The sequence below is a fragment of the Accipiter gentilis genome, chromosome 2, assembly GCF_929443795.1.
Source record: "Accipiter gentilis chromosome 2, bAccGen1.1, whole genome shotgun sequence".
In the NCBI taxonomy this organism is placed as follows: Eukaryota; Metazoa; Chordata; class Aves; order Accipitriformes; family Accipitridae; genus Astur; species Astur gentilis.
In genome coordinates this window covers 32,460,019-32,481,320 of record NC_064881.1, presented here as the reverse complement: position 1 = coordinate 32,481,320, position 21,302 = coordinate 32,460,019, and the positions used below count along the sequence as shown (strand labels likewise).

The 21,302-nt window shown below is 50.4% G+C and overlaps 1 protein-coding gene across 1 annotated transcript; it reads right to left on the bottom strand.

Annotated features, from left to right (window-relative positions):
• Nucleotides 1-11,997: 11,997 nt before the first annotated feature.
• ODF1 (outer dense fiber of sperm tails 1) lies at nt 11,998-14,786 on the bottom strand. Its single transcript, XM_049828782.1, has 2 exons — nt 14,542-14,786; nt 11,998-12,310 (listed from the first exon to the last, which is right to left on the bottom strand). The coding sequence occupies exons 1-2, from the start codon at nt 14,784-14,786 to the stop codon at nt 11,998-12,000; spliced, it is 558 nt and encodes a 185-aa protein (XP_049684739.1).
• Between the last annotated feature and the right edge of the window lie 6,516 nt (nt 14,787-21,302).

The following is a 21,302-nucleotide window of genomic DNA, read 5'->3' as shown; positions in this document are numbered from 1 at the left end:
CTGGTGTAGATGCTCCTAAATGGCAAACACAGGAGGGATCCTCGCCCCAAGGCTGCAGTCAGGAGCGTTTTGGCCGTTTCCCTGCTGTGGGGCTTTACTTGCCCAGCTCTGCCCTTCCTGCCATGGAAAAGAATTGCTCTAGGCTTGCCCACTGCCAGCTATTGCCTGGTGGGCTTCCCTGAGAAATGTGGGCGGCAAAGCTCATCATTTTGGGGCAGAAGGTGGCCTAGGACCAAATCTGCAATCTCTTCTCTGTGTGTTAACCGAGGCGTTGCTGCAGAAAAAGCCCTGCCAGCACCTACAGCAGAGCTTTGGAGAGAAAATGACTTTAGCTGGCTGCGGTCAGCGCTTGGCAGAGTCTGGCTGAGGCAGCCTCTCCAGGAATTTCAGCCCTGTCCCAGCCATCTTCAGATCCCGGGAGAGCTGAACTGGGAGCAGAGGACCACAAACCACGGTGCTTCTTAGCAAACACCGGAGTTCGTGACGAAGCTCCTGGTGAACTTAGTGCTCCCTGAGACGCGGATGCTCACAGCGTGCTCACTGAGCACTTCCCTGCGTTGTGGACAGACGCGTTCAGCCTGCTGCAAAATCTGACTCTCTTTGGTGCAGAAATTGGAGCCAGGTGGAACAGTGGTCCAGGCAAAGGAAAATTATTTTTTCCTTTTAGGCCCATAAGCAGAAAATCATCTTGTGCTGCAGATGTTTTTGTATGCTCCTTCTCTGCAAATATACCTGTATCCAACACCTGAGTTGCGGCTGCTCTGTGCCAAGAGTAGTCCACCAACAGCACCTGCTGCCCTTCTGTACCAGGAGTGAATGCCCTAAAATAAACAAGCAAAAAACAGGGGAAGAGAAAAAGAAGCTTGATCAGAGAGAATGTCAGCTGATAAAGTAACAAATCCATTTGCTAACATAACTTTTACAACCCCTGAGAACCTCAGCCAAAAATTAAGCAATTCCCTTGCTTTGCTCTGGTGCCAAGTGACTTTCAATCTGCACCATCTATATTAGCTCATATGAAACTCTCTTACTACTGCTTTGTTGATAGAGGAATTTTAAAGCCCAACTATCTTAGTGTTTTAAATTTGAATTACTGTGGCATTTACTGGTGTGGCTGGCAGAAAGCACGAGCCTATGCAGCTTGCTGTTGTTCTTTATTTTTCTTTATATGGATATTTTAAGGTTATTTCTTTGCCCAATCAGTGACACTGGTGATGGTCACCTTTATTTCAGCTGAAATGTGCGTGTCTTAAAACCCCTAGGAGAGCCTGCTGACAGGCTGAGTCGCTTCTCCTCTTGGGTCCTCTGTGTGCCACCTGCCACAACCCGGTGTCACTACCCCAGCGAGAGGTGACATGAGTCAAGGCTTCTCTGGTCAGGAGTAACCAGCCTTATGTGGTCAGCATGGGTGGATTTGTAATCACGTGCCTTCGGTCCTCAGCGCTTAACGGAGCTAAAAAGTCTCACTGCAGCTGACGTGAAAGTCGGTATGGCCCGCTGCATCCCGCCTGAGACTCTTCTAGCTGGTGTTGGCTCTTTTATATGGTGCTGGGCACATCTTTGCAAGCATTTATGTGCCTTTCATAAACGTCATGTAGGCACAAAAGAACAGGTAGGGTATGTGCAAAAGGATATACCAGCACTTCCTATAAAAATGCTAATGCTGCTTCAGGCCTCTTGAGGGTGTTCAGTGATGTGCAATAAATTACTTTTATATGGCTTTGTGAGCAGTTGTGAATTTAACACGGTTTTCAAGGAGCAAGAAGTGTCTCTATAATCACAGTCAAGGAGATGGAATAAAAACAGTTTCAGCCAGCAAGCATAAAAATATCTGGCCTTTACCTTTTGAGTCTTCCTGATAATGTTTGAAATCCAGTTAAACCTCTATACCCAGGAGAAAACTAGCACAAATAATGTCAGAAAGATTGATGCTAATGCTAGGCAAGGGAGAGAGCCTCTGTCTCTTCAAACACATTTAGTTACCCTTCCTTCTGTAATAATCAAAGGAATATTCTAAAAATGTTAGATTATTAGAGGTAAGCTCATTTCCCTACTTGTTATTTGCGATACTCTGCTCCAGCATAATGAATGTAAGTGATGAGCTGCTGTTTCTGCCAGATCTCATGGGTCTACCCACATGAAGAATTGGAAGCAAACTGCTCTTCATTTGTAAATTAGAAGTGGAAGAGTTCGATGGTTAGAAAGCTCTTAATAGGTCAGAAAGAATAAGCTGAGGTCTAGAAAGCCACCTGAATTTAAGTGGAAAGCCTGGCTCCCCCTGAGGTGGAACAATGCGGATGAGAAGGAAGGGTGCTGTGGAGTGTTTTGCTTCCAAGCCGGCCCCCATGATGGGATGGATGAAGTCAGGTCTGTGGGGTGTCATCAGGAGACATTCCTGCACAGATCCCGAGCCTCAGATTTACATCTGTCCAAAACACAGGTGCCTCAGGACTGAACCAATACCACTGGAAGAAAAGAGCTCAAGGACTGGAATTCAAGTCCTAGAGAATCCAGAGGCTTTCGCAGGGGCTACAAGATGTACTGAGGTATTTAGGAATTGAGAACTGATTCTTTCTTGTGTGGATAAGTGTTTAACTAATAATTTTGTTTATTTCTGATTTGAAAGACGAAAATTCCCTTACAGAAAATGAACCATGCTGGGATTTGAGCCGCTGCTGTCATTGGGAGGGAACGGATGGGAGCTCCTTCCTACGCCCTGCAGCGGGACTGCCCTGGGATGGATGTATGCTCAGGAGAAGCTAATGAGCCTTTCAGACCAGCAGAGACCATCAGGTCCTCTAGTTCGGTACACAGTATTTCAGACCATTACATCTCAGCTGGTTATCCTCGAACGGAGCTACATCTTGTGCTTGACTCTGGTATTTGATGAGAAGTGTCCACTACTGTCACAACACACCATCAGCAGGGGGGAAATCCCACCAAAGCTGTTGGTAGCATGTTCTGGCCATCGCCTGCCTTCGTTCACCTCGCTCCGTGGTCTGGGTCCGGGCCACCGCCTTTTCTACTGGGGAATGAACAGGCCCCTGGCACCTGTTTTTACCCTTGGATATGGGTGGCTGGCCAAATATGTGGGATCTTGCTGTGCTCTAGTGAGCAGAGATTGCCAAAGGAGTGAAGTATTTTTGGTGCAGCCTGGATTTGTTTACAGATATATCCCAAAGCCTGTGCCTCTCCCTGTTTTGGGGCAGGCTATTTGTGCAGTCCTTGCTGGGATCTCCCTGCACACTCTTTTCCTGTTTGCATTGCTCCAAAGTCAGCTCTCCTCCTAACCTACAATTTAATGTTCTTGCTTTAAGTTTGTCCCTCTGATTCCTTCTGAAGTCGCTTGGAACCTTTACTCTTTACTCCTTTAATATTTCGCTCATGGTTTTATTTCCTCAGGTGAAATACAGATTTGAGCACTCTCTGTACCATACCATGCCGGGTCTCCGACATGTAAGAATTCTGCTGAAACAATTAGGTACTGAATGTACTCCTCGGGCAGTCTGAGGATGCAGCATCTCCCAACATGAGGACTCCAATGTCCTCAAGCCCATGCATGGCTTTTCTATGGGAATTCTGATCTGAAACTGTTGGGGGTTTTTCTGACACAGTTGGTCAACCTTACCCTTGTTCTGTCATTAAAACATTCCCAAAGAGATGGTCAGAAAAACAGAAAGGTCCCAGCGTTGCCCTGTGTTTGTGCACAGCTCCTCATCCTGGGTGCCTCCTGCCTCCAGCTGCTGGGGACGCGGCATGGCACGGGCCCAGGGTGCTACCTGGTACGGAGCAGGGGCCACGATAATCTGGCTGCCCTTGAGGTGCAGCTTTTGTTTCAGGGTCACCAGCACCCTGGGGACAGGCCATGACCAATAAATTCACGTCACATAGGCTGTTAGAGGGCAGATTTTGGTTGTGCTGCCTGCTGCTAACTGCCACCGACAGGCAATGCATCCCTCCGGTCCCCGGCTACGCAGTCCTCCATGAGTTCATTTTTAAATCTCTTTTGAACCTGATTTTACCTCGCATATAAATCGTACCAGAGTGAGCCTCTGGCTGAAGGCAAGCTCTGCTGCATTGGCTCTCCCGCTCCCTGACAGCGCATGGCACCCGAAGGCACAGGGCCAGGGCTGAGCAGCGGGAGTGCAGTCCTGGCGAGCCACGGGTATACGTTTCCTCCCAGACCTCCCATGCGACTCAAGGGTTTAGGCAAAATGAAGTAAGTGCGACAAAACGTCTGGCTGCATCCCATACGCAGCGCCCCGTGTGCTGTGGTTCCCAGAACCGCGTGCTTGCATCAAGGACTGCGCTGGCTTCTGGCTCAGTCCCCTCTGTTTGCTGTCAGGGTGAGGGACCACCTCCTTCAGGATTTGCCTGTGGTTTGGAAAATTCCCCCCAAACACGGGGGTCACGTTTGCCCTCACTAGCTCCTCTGTGCAAGGGCTCTGGGCGCGTGCAGTGGGATTGAGGTCATTTATCCCACTTCCACAGCAGGCTGCAGGCACCCCAGGAGGAGAGGCTCAGCGGGCTCCCGGTGTGGTACCCAACCCTGCAGCCACACAAGGCGGGTACCCGGGAGCAGGAGACTTGCTCTTCTCATCACTAACTTCCCTGGGTGGGCCAGCGCTGGAAGGAGCTCGGCAACGCTGAGGATGCAAAGCCTGGGAAGTGCTGGACGAGCATCCCTGCACTGTCCCTGCCTGGGAGCCAGGAGGACGAGTGCCAGTTTCCAGGAGCTCCCGCGAAGGCAGGGCTCAAGCTGCAGGGCAGCCTGCACAAAGCTCTGGTAGGAGCCGGCGGGATGCCCAGCCCCAGGGGCCCCCGTCTGGCCCGTGTGTACCGATGTATTTACTGCTTCTCCCTTTGTGTGTGCAGTAATCCTCTGCCATGTCGTGGCTTGCTTCACCTCTGTTTTCCAGGGAAAATAAGCACACATAAATGGTTGAATAATACTACAGTACAGGCATTGCTCCTACTCCTTTAGTAACTGCTCTGCGGAGTAAACAGTGAGGGCTTCCTCCCGCTTGTTTTGGTGCTTTAATCTAATGCGAAGCATCATTCTTTGTGCACATTTTGCATGCCCCTCCTAGAAGAAACCCACCATATTATCACGAAGTCATCTGCGCCACATTTAAAATGTCATCGTGCTCACTGGGCACCCAATCTAGACTGGAAGGCTTGGAGTTTATGTGGGCCAGTCCCTTGGGCTATTTTTAAATATTGGGGTCAGGATCACATTACTCTGGTGCATTAAGATTCATAAATCTCTGCAGGTGACAGCCCTGGATTTCGAGCTAAGTCCCTCACTCTCTAGGCACACTGAGCAGCCAAGGAGGGCTAGGGACCTGTCTGGGGAAGGTGATTTTTTGACACTTTCCCCAGAATGATAGAATTTTCTGCACGCTTTGCTATTCACTGTAGCACCTGAGAGCACGGTGAAGGAGTTTCCATCATGAGCTGTGATGGATCACACATGGTGTGGTTCTGAGCGTGCGATGGCCAAAACACCTGGCCTGGCCCCACAGATGCCGACGCTTGCAGCCTTGCCACCGCAGAGCTCTCTGTATGCAGAGTGCTCTTGGCTCTGAGCAGTAACACTCACTCCTGGGCATATAAATATCTCTCCGTTTCTCCAAGGGGATTAACTTTGCAGGTGTTCACAGTAATGGTGCAGTTCTGCTGTGTGCAGTTATCATCCAGGGAATATAGCAGGAATAGAAAGTGCTCAGGGCCTGCCATGAGTGGACCCCAAGTGCTGGCATTTTCATTTATTCCTCTCTTTTTAATGTCCTGCAGCCTTACTGTATTTTGCACTCAGTAAAACCTCAGCGAGGCCGCGCGACTGGTAGCTGCTACATTCCGCTTTCATTACGTGCTACATAGCATGCTGTTTTCAATCATTCTCTTCTGCTGCCTCTCCACCAAAGGATGCACTTTGATTTTAGTGATTTATCTGCATGTGCTCCTTATTCCCAACTTGTTCTCAAACTTCCCACCTGTTACACCCATCACCTCTACTGCCTCCTGCAGATTCTGCTTATATGTAAACATTTCTAGCAGGTAATCAAAAGAGAGGGAGAAGCCAAGACACACACACAGAGCAGTGGGAGTCGGTGCTCAGCGTGGATGTCGCCGCTGGCCTGAGCGGGAGGCAAGGGGCTCTGCAGCACCTCGGAGATGCTCTAACAGGGACTATGCTTAGGCTCGACTCTTCACTGCACCTGCTCGGCCCCAATCCCTCCTCTTCCGCATCCCTTTTCTGTTCCCCCGCAGGACCACGGAGCCTTCCCTCCCTGCTCCAAGTGCTGGGCTCTGGCGGGGATCTGTCCCAGCGGCAGCCCAGAGCACTGGGTGCCGCAGGGCTGGAGCGCTTTGCCTGGTGTGATGCTGCTCGTCGCTGGGCTGCGAGCAGGCTGGCGAGCTCTCCCGGTCTCTCTGCCTTCCTGCTGACATAACTTTTGGCTCAAATTCTCCTGAAATGCTTATCAGGCCACAGCCAGATGCTCTGAGCGGCATACAACCCTGTGGCACACAACCCTACACCCCACAAACACAGGGCATGTGGCGGCTGGTGACCCCCCAGGCGACAAGCCCAGGGCAGCGGGGGACACGAGGGGAGTGGGCGAGCACTGTCACCACCCAGCCGTGTGCTCCGGCTGCTGCCAGCCCCTCTTGGCTCAGTCTGGATCCGGGACCCACCGGGGCGTTGGGGCCCAGACCTCAGCGGGAAGGATTTTCTTTTCTCTTCTGATATGTTTTGAAGTGCCACATCCACTCGTGTGACCATGGGGCAGAGCCCTGGCAGCTCTTCCTTGTGCAGGCACAGATGCATAAAGCTATGTTAAAGAAAAACAAAGGAAAAAAAAAAGAGGCTGCATTTTATTTTTCTGGCAAGTTAAAATCTGTTCCAGTGAGGTGCAGGGAATGATGATTTTCCCTGTAATTTGATTAATGGTTTACAGGGTTTTTTTATTATAACATTATTTTCACTTGCAGGCCTTTAAAGACAACATGCAAAGCCCCACGTTAGGGACCAGCACGAGGGACCAAAGAGCTGAGAGACCTTCTATTATTTGTAATTAATGTTGAGATGGAGGAGAATGATTACATGGGTATGATTTCACATCACCTACATATAATAGAGCAATTGAGAGGATAACCTCATGGACAGCCAAGCTTTTTTGACCTAGACTGGGATTTCAGCCCTCACAAAGGGCTCCATCTTTCAAGAGAAGAAGACAACCCCATACATTACTTGCCAAAAGAAAGCTCGACCTACAGCAGTTGAAGTGGAGAGGGACAAATGGGATGGCAGGGGGAATTAGAAGGTGGCCAGAGATGGAAAGATAACTTTTTATTCAAGGGACCAGGGAAGGGACCCTCAGGGTGAAAGAGGAGGAGTAAGGGCCAGCGCTCCATGCTCGTGGAGGTGGCAGCTTCTCGATGGTCACACCGAGCGCGCTGGAAGGATCAGCTTACTCCTAACCTAAATTCAGGGCAGGATGATTAATGAGGTGACAAGTGCAGGGTTCAGACTGACAACAAATCCACCGAGTTTTTGGTACAGAGGCAGGCTTGAATCTGTGGGTCCTGCTCTGTCTTCTAAACTCAGTGCTTTCTCCAGGGGAGATGACAGAACACAGGCTTGGAAAGCTTATCCAAGAGACTGAGGTGCCAAACGGCCTGGCGAGGACAATGGTTAAATTTAACTTTAAGCACCAACAGAATGGATGGATGAAGTTTCTCACCTCGTGTGGAGGCGCAGCGGAGGGCAGTCGCACCAGCCCCACGCGGCGAGTGTGATCCCAACATCCTCGCCGTGCCGCTGCTCGGAGGACGAGGATCGGAGGCGCGAGGAGCGGGGCTGGCCCCTGCCACAGGCAACGACTTTGCTCCTTCGCAGGAACAGCCGTCCCGCGCTGGCACTGCCCACGGAGAGAGCGGCAGCCGCCTGCCCTGGGCCGTGCCCGGCTCTCGGGAGTAGCAGCGCGCCGGCACACCGGGAGAGGAAAGCTGGGATCGTTCTGTGCCTTGCCGCTGAGGTGTACCGCTCTCCCTGGTTTTGCAACAGTTGGGAGAGAAACAACATTTCTACACAACCTAAGCCCACAGAGCACTGCTGGGCTGTAGGAAAACCCCTAGAAATCTGTGACCAAAGAGAGGTGCGGAGCTAGCATCCTCGGATGACCTCCCTTTACAAATTCCTAGGGCTCTGCCTATTTATAAATGCCCCGATAAGGCTAGAGTTCAAGAATGCACTAACGTTTATAACTACAGAGCCAAGTCGCCCTCTCGGGCATCTTCCTCATGCCAGGGAATTCAGAGAGGGTATTTGCTATATGAGGATAGTCAAAATTGGCCCCTAAAATAATTTTATGCAATAATATGCTGAAGAATACATTAACTCCTGGAAGTCCCTGTTTGTGCTAATAGCTGTGGTAGAGCCAGGCTGCTGAAGCAAATGAAACTTGCCTTATCTGGAGCTGTACTCCGGGGGGAAGAGCTGCAGGATCGAAGATCAATATTATCCAGTGTAGAAACCTAACATGATGGTGGTCTGTCACCAGGGCTCCTGCACGACCAGGATCGCAAACTGCAGCTCTAACTCTTGCCCTCCTCTTCATTTGCTATTAGCGTTGCAAATAAAAATGCCAGCTGCAGTGGGTGCCAACCTTAGTGCTTTGTAACACCACCTTCATCGGGTTTGCTTTTAAAAAAGTTACGCAGTGGTAAATAAAAAAAAAAAAAATCTGCCACCTAGTGGCAAAGGAATTTCTTTTAGGGAGATGCTGATGTGAGCACATCTTGGTGTGTTAATGGTAGTTTTCCAAAGGCACTTTCATTTAACAAACTCTCAGCTAAGCAGTATTTGGAGGGAATGGATTTCGAGAACACTTTGGGCTATGTCCCAAGGTATTTACCGCATGTAGGTCTTCACAAAACTAAGTGACACATTTGCTTCTTATGGACCTTATGAAAGAGGTCTTAAAGATGCTCCTACCAGCCCAGACTAGCATTTCACGAGATACAAAATGAACTAGGAATTAGAAAGATGTGCCTCCCAGCCTTCAAGGGCTCTTTGAATTTAAATGCTAGGAGTCCTAATTGGTAGGAAAAAAATGGCTATTTGTGGCTCATTTCTGCAAGAAAAGATATAAACCAAGCAATTTTTTCCTCAATCTTCCTTTAATAACTAACTAACTGAAGCGTGCTTCCCCCCGAATGTTTCTTCACATCCCCTGGGCTGCCACGCCAACCTTCTCCGCGTCCGCAGCGTGAGAAGGAGCAGCCCAGCTACCCTGCCGGGCTGCAGCCTGCCAAGGGGGGACCCTTCAGCGAGCTGCAGGGCTGAGAGCGAAACAGCCATCCGGCAGGAGAACCTCGTGCAATGGAGTGTCAGAAAGATATAGAGACCGCTCTGTCTTGGGAAGACGATAAAAGAGCCAACACTGTGTTTCTGCCTCTGTAAACTGTATTGGGGGGGAGAGGGAATTACTTCAGCCAGTCCTGGTGACCACTCTGCCGAGGGCACTGAAAACTTGAAAAAGGGGGCAAGAAGGAGCTAAAAATATTAAGAGTTGGACACCAGGTCTTACAATGAGAAACACCAGAATTTCAAGATTGAAAAGTGACTTGCTTACAATGTAGGAGAAGTTCATAGCTGCTACTGAGTTACTACAAGTCAGCTTCTGAGGGCTTTTGTCATCTGGCAGAGAAAAGAAAAAAGAACTGACGATGCCAGACAATCTTGTGTTAGTAACAAGGCATGACATTTAATTGCAAGGAAATTACCAACTGGAGCAAAGTACAAAGTGCTGGAGTTTGCCTCCTAAAGTCTTCAAAAAAGACTAGATACCTTCCTGGAAGTTAGGCTTCAGGAAGTTTATTTGTGGTATAATATAATAGGAGACTAGGCCCGATGATCTGACAGTGCCTTCCAGTCTTGAAATCTGGGAATGAAGGCATATCTGTCAATAAAGTCTTGCTGCTCAGAAGTGTAATTTGGTGTTAGGAGCCTAATTTAGGAACAAAGTGTGAAGAGCATGTGTTAAAGGATGAGCAATAAGGATAAGAGCAGTCATAGCCAGCCCTATGATCGCTGCAGGACTCGATATATTCTGCAAGTCTGAAGTCACGGGTAGATGGGAGGTGTTGAAATACATTTCTCCTCTGCATGCTTAGACAGCTTTGGTAGAAATAGCTACAAAGTGAGAAGACTGTATGCCAAAAGGGTTTCAGTTTTATTCCTCGGTGGGTCGCTTCGTAAGAAGATGGTCTTCTCTGGGGGTTTGTAGCATCCTCAGTCCCCATCCCTGCCACCTGCTCTCACAGGAGGCTCCCTTGCAGCCTCCTGGTTGAGGTATGGCTTATTAATGTCCTTAACATCATCAGCAGAATCAGGCTACCTGTGCGTAGGTGGCCTTTTGATTTATAAAGACGGCTTATAAGATGGAGAGACACTTATTACCAAGGCTTCTAGTGACAAGACAAGGGGGTTTAAACTGAAAGAGGGTAGATTGAGATTAGATGTGAGGAACAAGTTCTTTGCTGTGAGGGTGCTAAGGCACTGGAACAGGTTGCCCAGAGATAGCAGGGGTGGATGCCCCATCCCTGGAAGTGTCCAAGGCCAGGCTGGATGGGGCTTTGAGCAACCTGGTCTGGTGGAAGGTGTCCCTGCCCATGGCAGGGGGGTTAGAACTAGAGGATCTTTAAGGTCCCTTCCAACCCAAAACATTCTACAATTCTATGATTGTATGATTTCACAGCCAGGCTAATGGCAACACCCCACTCTGAGGGGTTTCAAGCGGGTAGCACACCTGCATGGTGCTGGCCCACAGGCTGCCCACCCTCTCCCCTGACAGGTTAGTTAATGTCAGAGGTTTGTTTCTGCACCAGCACAACCTAAAGCGTTAGGCTCCCCTCCAGGAAAATCTGCCTTGGGAGAGCGCACCATGAAAAGCGGTGGCAACATTCCTCCCCCCAGCCCCGGAGGCTCAGAAAGCCTGATCCAGGTGGTGCTCGCTGGAGAGACAGCTTGCCCAGCCGGCTTGCAAATCCAGGCATCAGGTATGTTGTCTTCTTACGTGCCTTTCTGCAGTGAAAGCTAATGCTGCTTCCCGCAGCAGTGTGTGCCTGAGTGCCGAGGCCAGGGCAGCAAATGCAATCCCCTTTGCAAGGCTATCTTGGTGTCACCCCCATCCCGCTGATCCTGCTGGTCCCCATGCTCAGGGACAGCGAAGGCTGTGGCTATGTGAGGTCCCACTTTGGACCTCAAATTTTTTGTTAATATTACCTTGAAGAAAATATATTGACAATTCTTCCCCTCTTCCAACATGAGAAAGGTTTTCTTATTAATTTGGAGCTACTGATTCCTACAGCAGGAAATGCTCTAGTCATCCCCTCCTCAGCTGGTAAGCACTCTGCCCTAGTCCCAACATCTTGTAATAAGCTCTCTGTCCTTCCACCATGGCTTTTCCTGGCCAGGCAGCCTCTGCAAGAACCAAACCAAGGGGACAAACGGCACAGCTTGTATTTTCGGGAAAAGGCTCCTCCCTTTGAGGTGTTTATCATCAAGGTTTTCTTCCTAGAAATATCCTACAGCTCAAATGGAAGTGGTGGGATTGAGAGAAGTGTCCTTACAGAAATGTGACTGATCATAAATGGTGCCTTTCAGCCTTTAAAATCCATGAGATTGTACGCAATAGCAATACCAGCCCCGAACCACACTACCTCCAGACGTGCCTTTGGTACCCAGCGAGTGACCACAGCCAAGTGTGCCCCAAACCATCTTTGCATTTTCCTGCTGGCACCCCCTTTTTTGCCCACCAAACTCCTTCAAAATGAGGCTCGCACACATCTGCTTGCAGTGCTGTCTTTTATTTCGGAGGAGGCCCGAGGACCTGCTTGCGCCCAGTTAGTGGGACAGACCTAAAGCCGATGGGGAGGAGGGCTGCGGCAGAGGAACGACTGCGCCAGGGTGCAGCTCCCTGCTGCGGCTCAGCGGCTCAGGACACAGGGGTGGCTCTTGCGTGCCATTTCGATCTTCACGACGCTATTGGGTCCCAGCGAGTAGGTCACCTCGTCCTCGCTCACCCCCAGAGGCAGGCTGATTTCCTTCGTGATGTTTCTGTAGTTATACTCCGTCCCTGTTGCGGTGGTGTGCTCCTCCTCGTGCTCCGCTAAGACCTTCACCTTCCCGTCTTTCACTGTTACCGTAACTTCCTTGGGGTCAAAACCCTTCACGTCTATCAAAGACAAAACCTTGTGATCATGGGAAGAGTTCAACATCCTGTTAAGTCTTCTTTGCATGCTGGAATAAGAACAAGAGGACAGCCTTTCAGTCCAGCTCACAGGGGAATGGGTGGACCACCTTAAGGACAAGAGAAGTAAATAGGAGACTATTGGATCCATCCTCATGCTGACGCACAGCACTTGAGCTGGTGCCTGCACCATCAGGAGCTCCCACCTGCACACCACAGCAGTCAGGAGTATTTCAGTGTCCCCTCTTGGGATGGGGCAATTGTGGAGCTGAAAAGTCCTTTCACCTAAATACAGAGAAGCCAGCACTCTTCTTTCACGTGTACATAACGCCCACAAAGTCATGTGTGTTCATCTTATGCCTTGTCCTACATTTTAAATGAATAGTTACAATAGATCACATTTCCCAGTTAGGAGTTTTGTTTAAAGCAATCAGTGGATGGGAGACACATCTGGCAAAAAAACCCCAAATGCTCCTGCAGGGCTGGACTGGAGGCTCACTGAGCCATTAAAATGATTTCTAATAATGTCAAACAGCGACTCTGCTCAACCAGAAGGCTGGGTCTTATTCAAACCATTTGTAAAGCAGACAATGGAAGGGTCACCTAAGCTATAATAGCTAAATTGGACACAAGGCACCAAATTAAAAAGATAACGGGTGTGACGGAAGAGGAAATAAGGCAAACAATGAGGGAACCGGCATGACCACTAAGGTGAGAAATCCCTAACGAGTGGCTCCTTAGCAAGGTCCACCCATTTCAGCAATCCTACTTAAAGCCTGCAATGAGTCAATCTGGTGTGGTGATTCTGGGGTGCGCTTTCCGTGTGAGCTGGTTCTGTTACCTGACCCTTTGGTGGGTTGTTTGGTTTGGTTTTGTTTTTTTTAATATTGCTGGTTAGAGGAGAATAAACATACTGGGAAGAGTTGGTCCTTCCCAATATTTTTTGTGGGAAGTGGATGGCTGAATTCCCCAGCGCAATGGGCTGAAATCCTGCTGTGAGGTGGTTTCAGTATGGACTTGGGTTCACACCAGCAAGTTGTCCCAGACGTGGCAGGGCTGGGGAGCCTGGCACTCAGGGAAAGCATGCCCTGGCATCCCACAGCCCATCCTGAGACACACCACCACCACCCACCACCCCCCAGCTTCCATTCAGAGTGAATTTCCATTAATTCACTGGGATTTTGGTGTGTAATGGTTCTGCAAGGGGATGCTGAGTCTGCCTAGCTCTGATACCCAATGCACTGATGAAAGTCTGGACACGGACACCAGTCCTGTAACACCTGGGATCTGAAATCTGTTGCTCGACAGCCCTGCGTGAGCTGCAGCTACTGGGCAAGTTTAAAGTAACCTCACAGCAACTTTTGGTTTTGTTGAAGTTGGTGTAAACTAACCCAGGGGTCAGGCTTTTTTCCTTTTTTCCTCTAACTTTATTGCACCCAGTAGATAACTCGCATGGCAGGCTGTGGGATGATACTTGCTGCTCTACAGATAATGAAAATGTCATGTTTCTAATTACCAAGGTGAAGGTCTCATCATCACCAGGCGCAACACGAGAGAACTCAAACAGAAGGTTGAGTTTGGTGAGAAAATACCAATGCCACAAATGCAGCAAGAGATTCCCACCCCTGCTGATGACCAAGGGACTTCTTAGCCCTCGGGGTCTCTCCAATGGTTGTGCCTTAATGCAAATAGTCAGGTTTTATCATTCGACTACTCCCTTCCTGTAGGGCTGCCTTTGGGTTGTGTCTCTTCTAGAGTCAATCTTGAACTCCACTAACAAAATAAAATCATCATACCAGTGGTCAAAATGGAGATGTAGAAATCCTGACGCTTATTCCTCCTACTGTACGAGGTGGGAAAATATGGATACACGTCTGTGATGTTTCAGTGCTACACCCCACCACGTACAGGCACATCTTGGCTACTGATGAAGATAATTGCGTATTTACCAGGCTTAAACTGAATTTATGTTGAAGATGGACTTTGTTCCGCAGCTGAGCAGCTTTGGACCTAGTTGCGTACTTTAGAAGCAGTTTGCAAGATGGTTAATGTCACCCTTTCCAGTGCAGGCGCTGCCTGCACGGCTCCTCTCGGGCTGCGTGGCTGCACAAGCCGTGCCTTCCCGTTCCCCTTTCAACTAATTTATCTGAAAACGGCTATTTCTCTTCTGTCCTGCCTATCTGTTTCCGCCTTTGCTCCTGATACCGACGCCAACCCCCCCTTCATCCTGCCTTCAAGGGTGCCGATGCCAAGGGTGGAACGCGGGCGAGTTATCTGTCACCTGTCCGGTTCTCGCTCCGCGTCCAGCCTCGCGGTGAGGGCCGTTCCCTCCCCGGGCCGGGGGTCGGGCTGGCACGGGCAGCAGCAGCAGGGGCGCAGGGCCGGGCCGCGCAGGCAGGACGCAGGCAGGTCCTGGCAGAGCTGCCGCAGGTGCAGGTCCAGCAGCCTCATCTGCCTCCGCATCTCGCTCTTCACCTGCCTCAAGTCCTGCTCGACGTCTTCCAAAAGGCGATCGTGCAACGACATCATCGCGCTGCAAAGCGCGTCGGGGCGCAAGTGCGGCCGTGATAGCCTGCGCTTGCGGCGGGGGAAAAATTGCCTTGAGTTTCGTCTGGGGGCGAGCGCGTGTGTCAGCAGAGCCGCAGGTGCTGTTGCAGCCTTCCAGCGGGCACCTTATGACGTCGCGGGTCCGCTGACGCGTCACAGCTCCGCAGTCGCCATGGGAAGCGCAGCCCAGGTCCGCGTGCACCCGCGTCCCCCCGCTGCCGCTCCCGCCCGCGGACCGGGGGCTTGTGCCATGGCCGGGCAGCGGAGCCGCCGGGAGCGTGACTTGGATGCGGTTTCACGCACAGTGTTGCTTCAGCTCGGCTGCCCACGCTATCCCCCTCTCTCCTGCCGTGGCACACCAGCGCAGAGGGAAGGCAAGCTGCCTTTCTCCACTCCCAGGCTGACATCCCCATGGACAAAGCTCAGGTCTCTGCTCAAGTTTTTAAGCTTGGTCTCCTCTTGAAGCTCGCGGGGATTCCCATTCCCAGGTCCTGACCACCACCGCCTTGGGAGAAGGGAAATGGGCACCCAGCAGCGAGCGGGCTGCTGCTAACCTGCTGCAAAACCGTGGCCCCTGCAGCCTTCCCCCCCTCGCTGCTTTTGCTGCTGTTTACCACAGCCTTAAAGAAAAGGTGTAAATTAAGGAGACCTGCAATGCTCTTTGCTTTTCTCCTCTTTTTGCAAGTGCTTTGCACGAGGTGTTGGATGTGTAATGCCTACGTACATTTTTCGCTGACGCCCGGCGTGGCCTGCCATGGCGTTTAGGCAAAGGCGACCAGGAGCCTTGGCTTGAATACATATCAGGATGGTCTGCGGGGTGCTGGCACCCCCAGGAGCACCAGCAGCTCCCCCAGTGAGTGCCAGGGAAAGGCGAGGTGCTCACGGCAACTCCTGCACAGTTTCTCCCTGGCAGAGCACCCTCCCTCCCCGTCCTGCTGGCTCTCCTCTCCCGGGGTTTTCTCCAGTGGCTACACATTTCAGATGTGACTTCAAACCTGCTGCTTCATCAGGAACTTCTCCCTCTGCCTGTTGTCTCTCTGCCTCTTTTTTTTTAAATGGGAAAGAAACAGCCAATGGTTAAAAATGTCCAGAAATGGGAGTTTCTCTTTACGTCCCTTACTGACAGCTGCAGTTAAGGTACTTCTGGGAACACTTTGAGAACATGGACCTTCAAAAATATTTATGTCCCTGCTCTCACACCATATTAAGCAAACAAGGTGCTAAGCAGACTCAGGTCTTTGCTTCCCACCCTTACAGATGGTACTCCACAATTTTCACCTGCCCATGTATCAGAACAAGGTGCTGCCTTGGCAAGAGTGGGTGACGTGAGGATTTTGGTCGATGGAAGACAGCAAAAAGGATGCTGCATCCCACAATTATTTTACAGAGAAGGACTGTCATGGTTTAAACCCAGCCAGCAACTAAGTACCATGCAGCTGCTCACTCACTCCCCCCGCCCCCCGCAGTGGGATGGGGGACAGAATCAGGGAGAAAAAAGAAAAAAATAAAACTTGTAGGTTCAGATGAGAACAGTGTAATAGGACTTCTTGCTGGCTGGGCATGAGAAGCTGAAAAATCCTTGACTTAGTCTAAACACCACTTAGCAACAACTGAAAATGTCAGTATGTTATCAACATTCTACTCATCCTGAATCCAAAACATAACACTATACCAGCTACTAGAAAGGAAATTAACTCTAGCCCAGCCAAAACCAGGACAAGGAGAGAGGGCACATGCGCTGCACGCACACAGGGCACTGCTGCAAGCACTTATCTGAGCTGACAGTTTTACCTTTGCAGATCCTGTGTGTGCTGGGATCTGTTGCCTGCTCACTCAATGAGCTTGGACAGGGGTGCCTGAGCCATCAGCTCCTGCCTTGGGGACTTCTGAAGCCATTGTGTCCTGTCAAGCTGTTGCATCTGCTTTTCTTGAGAATGACCCGCATGGGTTTCAGTGCTGCCAGCAGTGCTTGCAGCACGGATGGCTTTGCCTGGCTCTCTGAAAAGTCCCTATGGTGTACTTTAATCACAAGCAGCATTGACACCGAAACCTCCTGGGTCTAATACTGCCAGAAAAACTAAGAGAAGACTTACAGGAGTGGGGAGTGCTTCATATTTCGGGGAAATCTGGTCTTTAAGGGCTTGCAGTGGATTGAATATCAGTGCAAATGCATCATCCCTGTGTATTTAAGAGAGTAGAAGACTCCTTGGAAGCCTGGGAGCTGCTCTACCCTGCTGGCACGTTCTCGCAGAGGAAGCGCCTTCCACAATTATTAGCTGTATCCGAAAGCCCAAGTAGCCCCAGACAAGAAAATATCCCCCGCAGCCTCCAAGGAGACAAAGCTGAGCTGGTCCCGGGGACTGCTGCTGTGGGGCTGCCTGCTGACCGCCTGGAGGGAGCCAGACCTGCCGGCGGCCGAGCGAGGAGTGTGAAAGGGGGACCCCGAGAACCACAAAGGGGAGCGGGTCACAGCTCAGTTTGCACAAAAATACATGAGGCTTCCTGTTGGACACCCCTCGCATTCAAACATTGGTGCATGATGCGCAAGAATAAATTAAAACATTCAAATAACTTTGCCTAATTACATTTACACATACCAGCAATGAAAAACCTTGGTTAAAAGTCAAATGTTTAATACATACTTACAAAGCAAAACTTCTTAACAACCCCCAATTCCCAGCAACGATACTCACCGTCAGCTTCCATCCCATCATCTCCGATGAGAGCTGTAGTCCAAGACATAATCTATATTCCCTCAGACTGGCCTGTGACACAAAAGCTAATCCCAACCTCGGCAGCACCAACACCCACGTCTCTCAGGCATCTGCAAACTGGTGATCTGGATGATGTGTTATTTCCCCAAGGTGAAATATGAGTTTGGCTTCTCAATAAATCAAGAGCCAGCTTATTTTACACTGAATGGCAGTTCATCCAAAAAAAAAAAAAAAAAAAATTGCTTTATGCCTTATTATTCATAAAAGGCATCACTTTTTCTGTCTGAAGACAAATCTTTTATTTAAAAGCTAAATTCAAAGGCTGCCAGTGTGTGAAGGGTCCCTCCTGTATGAAGTCTGTATACCTTTCTGACAGCAGCATTTTGTCTTTAAAACTCTGACACTCTCTAGTCTCTTTGGCTCCATATGAAAGAGTCTTTCAGGAGTTCTCTCTCGCATGGTAGGAGCCTGAATCCTTTATTTCACAGAGGAAGTTTTGTTTGCCAAGTCCCTTCTGAAGAGACGAGATCTGGAGCACACCACTCGAACTGAGCGTCAAGCTAAACCTTCCTGTCAGAGCCCTGGGTGTACGGACCACAGGAGCCGTTACGAAGGAAAGATGCCGAACGCAAGGATGTGTGTCAAAATAAAATTTCTGCAGGAAAAGCAACGGCTTGAAAATGACTTGAAGTTAAACCTCCCTGGTGCATGAAATCAGGGGCTTTGGGGATTCACCACGTGCCCCGCAAGACAGCGGGGAGGCTCTGCAGGCAGGGGTGCCTGTAGGGTGCTGCCTCCCTTGGGATGCATCTTTATGCCAGGGGATGTGAGCTTTTCCCCGCAGGCATGCTCGCTCAGGGAGTTTGTTCCCAGACCTGGAGAGCAGCAGCGTGGCCCGCGACCCTGGGCACGGAGCAGAGGGACCCGCACGCAGAATAAACTCGGAGGGTACCACCACACATCCTGTGGAGGATAAGCAGGTGACTGTGGACACAAACCAACCAAGCAGAGATTTGCTGAGCTGCTGCTCTCCTCCTCTGCCCCTTTCCCATCCCACCACCACAGGCTGAAGTGCAGTGGGCAGCACTGCTCCTGGCGTGCAGTGGCCCTGCTTCGGGAACAGCGTGTGCTTTTCCTTGTCTCACCGTGTTCCAAAACCTCCTGGGAAATCCTGCAGTAGGATGAAATGCTGTGTCGGCGAGTGCCCTCTGTGGAATCAATTAACCCAGGGGTAGCAACATGGGCTTACAAAGGCTTCCTGAAACACCTGTGTGTGGAGCTGCTCATCCCCAAGGGCACTGTCACACAGACCGCATATCTTCACTTGTATTTTCCATCAGTGTTTAAAAATCATAAAACCCTATCTGCAGGCAGGACATTTTTTTTAATGTTCTGAAATCTGGGCTGTAGTTTTTAAACCAGAAGGAAATATACAGCTCTGAAAGTAATTTGTAGCCTTGTTTCCCTTTACTGCAGCAGCTAAGCAAGAATTGTATGCTGGCAGCGTGCTTTTTTCATGCCTCTATTGCTGTTTTTAGTTAAACCCTCCCCACTTTAAACCTTTGGTCTTCCCTGTGCAAATCATTCACTTTGCACTTAAAAGGGATGGATGGGTGGCTAGACTAGACAACTTAATAGTCATTTTTCATCTTACGTTTTATGATCTTTCTATAAAGATCTACACGGTGATAACCCTTACTATGACTTCCTAGGGGTTGAGCAGAAGTGTGCACCTGCTTTGGCTGTGACAAGTGACTCTCTTGATCATACGTACTTGAAAACAGTTCTGGAGGGCGGCTGCTGCCTCTTTCTAGCATTCAGCACTGTTTGTAGATTATGGCAGCTGAGTATTATAATTTAGTTTCAGCATTCTCAGTCATCCGTGATCATTTCCAGTAGTGTCCCCATAGAGTTTACTGTCTGTGGATGTCATTTTTAGGGAATGGACCTCAAAAGCATTCAGAGAAAGACTGATCTGACTCTCTTGGCAAACGATGGCAGCAGATGGGTTGCCTGGTATCCCTTTACAGGCTTTCACTCCCTTTGGGTGCTGGCGTTATAGAGAAACACATGACCTTAATGGTTCAAAGGAGTCAGATCCCACCTCAGCCTGGTACATAAAAACCAGCAAATGTTGACAATAAAAATCCCTGAATTACTGATGTCACCTGCTCCTACTACAGTGAGAGAAACGGGGGACAGGTTGGGAAGCCAGCAACCTGCCCAGGTGGGTGAACCATAAAGATAAGGTTTGTCACCAGCCACCCTTTTGGGGGGAAATGTGTGACTCAATATTGATACCACAATCGTGACAGATTGGATGGAGCAAGTTTTTTCCTTACAGGTGCCAAGCCAACAGTCGGGGACCCTGTGATGAATGGAGATGTTAGTGAGTACTTCTGAGCCCGGGCTTGACATACCTCAATAGGATGGAGAGAGGTACATAGATGACCTATAAGCTGACTTCGTTTTTTGGCTAAACACTCCAAACCATCCAGAATGTGGGTCTTGCCTCCCTCTACCTTCTCTCTGCCTTTTCCCTCAGCCTTCTCTCACAGTCTTGCTTCTCTCTGAAAAGATGATGGTGTAGCTGGCATCTTCTGCAACATCGCTGTGAGTAGGTGACTGGTGAGGCAGCTAAGGATGTCTTAAACAACTCAGTGCTCAGTCAAACTCCACCAGCTCCGAAAAGCCTGCGAAGCCTATGCACCAGGCTTGTCATTGAGTGGGCATCAGCTCACAGGGCCACAGGGTCTTCCATGAGCCTCCAAGGTGACAAGGGGCTATGGGCTACTCCACTCGCCATGGTGTTTGTCGTGCTAAACCACTCAAACAAAAAGAGCCCGCATGGTGCCTTGTGAGAGAGATGGTGGCCATGGGCTCCACCAGCAGGGGGTTTCACCTCTTTCCACAGAGCAGGGCTAGAGGCAGGTGAAGGATGAAGGTCCCACTCCCCGGGTTCTTCCAGCCTACCCATGGGCTGCGGTGAGGGCAGCCCCTCAGATGTGTGCTACCACCACGTTTCACCAGACAAAGACAACATGCAAGCTCTCTGCCATGGCTGTGAAGTCGACCCCCTGAAGGCAGGTACTGTGTCTTAAGGCATCACCATAAACAGGTAAGGAGACTTTCTGAGGCTGCTGGGTTGTGGTGGGTTGACCCTGGCTGGGTGCCAGGTGCCCTCCCAGCAGCGCAGGGGGATGGGGAACGGGGGTTGGGGTCAGTTCATCATATGTTGTCTCTGCCGCTCCTTCCTCCTCAGGGGCAGCACTCCTTGCACTCTTCCCCTGCTCCAGCGTGGGGTCCCTCCCACAGGAGACAGTCCTCCATGAAATTCTGCAACGTGAGTCCTTCTCACACGCTGCAGTTCTTCATGAACTGCTCCAGCGTGGGTCCCTTCCACAGGGCGCAGTCCTTCAGGCACAGACTGCTCCAGCGTGGGTCCCTCGTGGGGGTCACAAGTCCTGCCAGAAAACCTGCTCCAGCGTGGGCTCCTCTCTCCATGGGTCCACAGGTCCTGCCAGGAGCCTGCTCCAGTGCAGGCTTCCCAAGGGGTCACACTCTCCTTCGGGCATCCACCTGCTCCGGCGTGGGGTCCTCCCCAGGCTGCAGGTGGATATCTGCTCCACCGTGGACCTCCATGGACTGCAGGGGGACAGCCTGCCTCACCAGGGTCTTCCCCACTGGCTGCAGGGGAATCTTCGCTCCAGCGCCTGGAGCATCTCCTCCCCCTCCTCCTTCACTGACCTGGGGGTCTGCAGGGTTGTTTCTCTCACATGTT

Excerpts from the sequence above, each read along its gene's own strand:
- ODF1 (XM_049828782.1), bottom strand. The coding sequence starts at position 14,786 with ATGTCGTTGCACGATCGCCTTTTGGAAGACGTCGAGCAGGACTTGAGG. Across the intron at positions 12,311-14,541 it reads GCGGAGCGAGAACCGGACAG|CATGCAAAGAAGACTTAACA; the intron begins GTGACAGATAAC and ends TTCTTATTCCAG.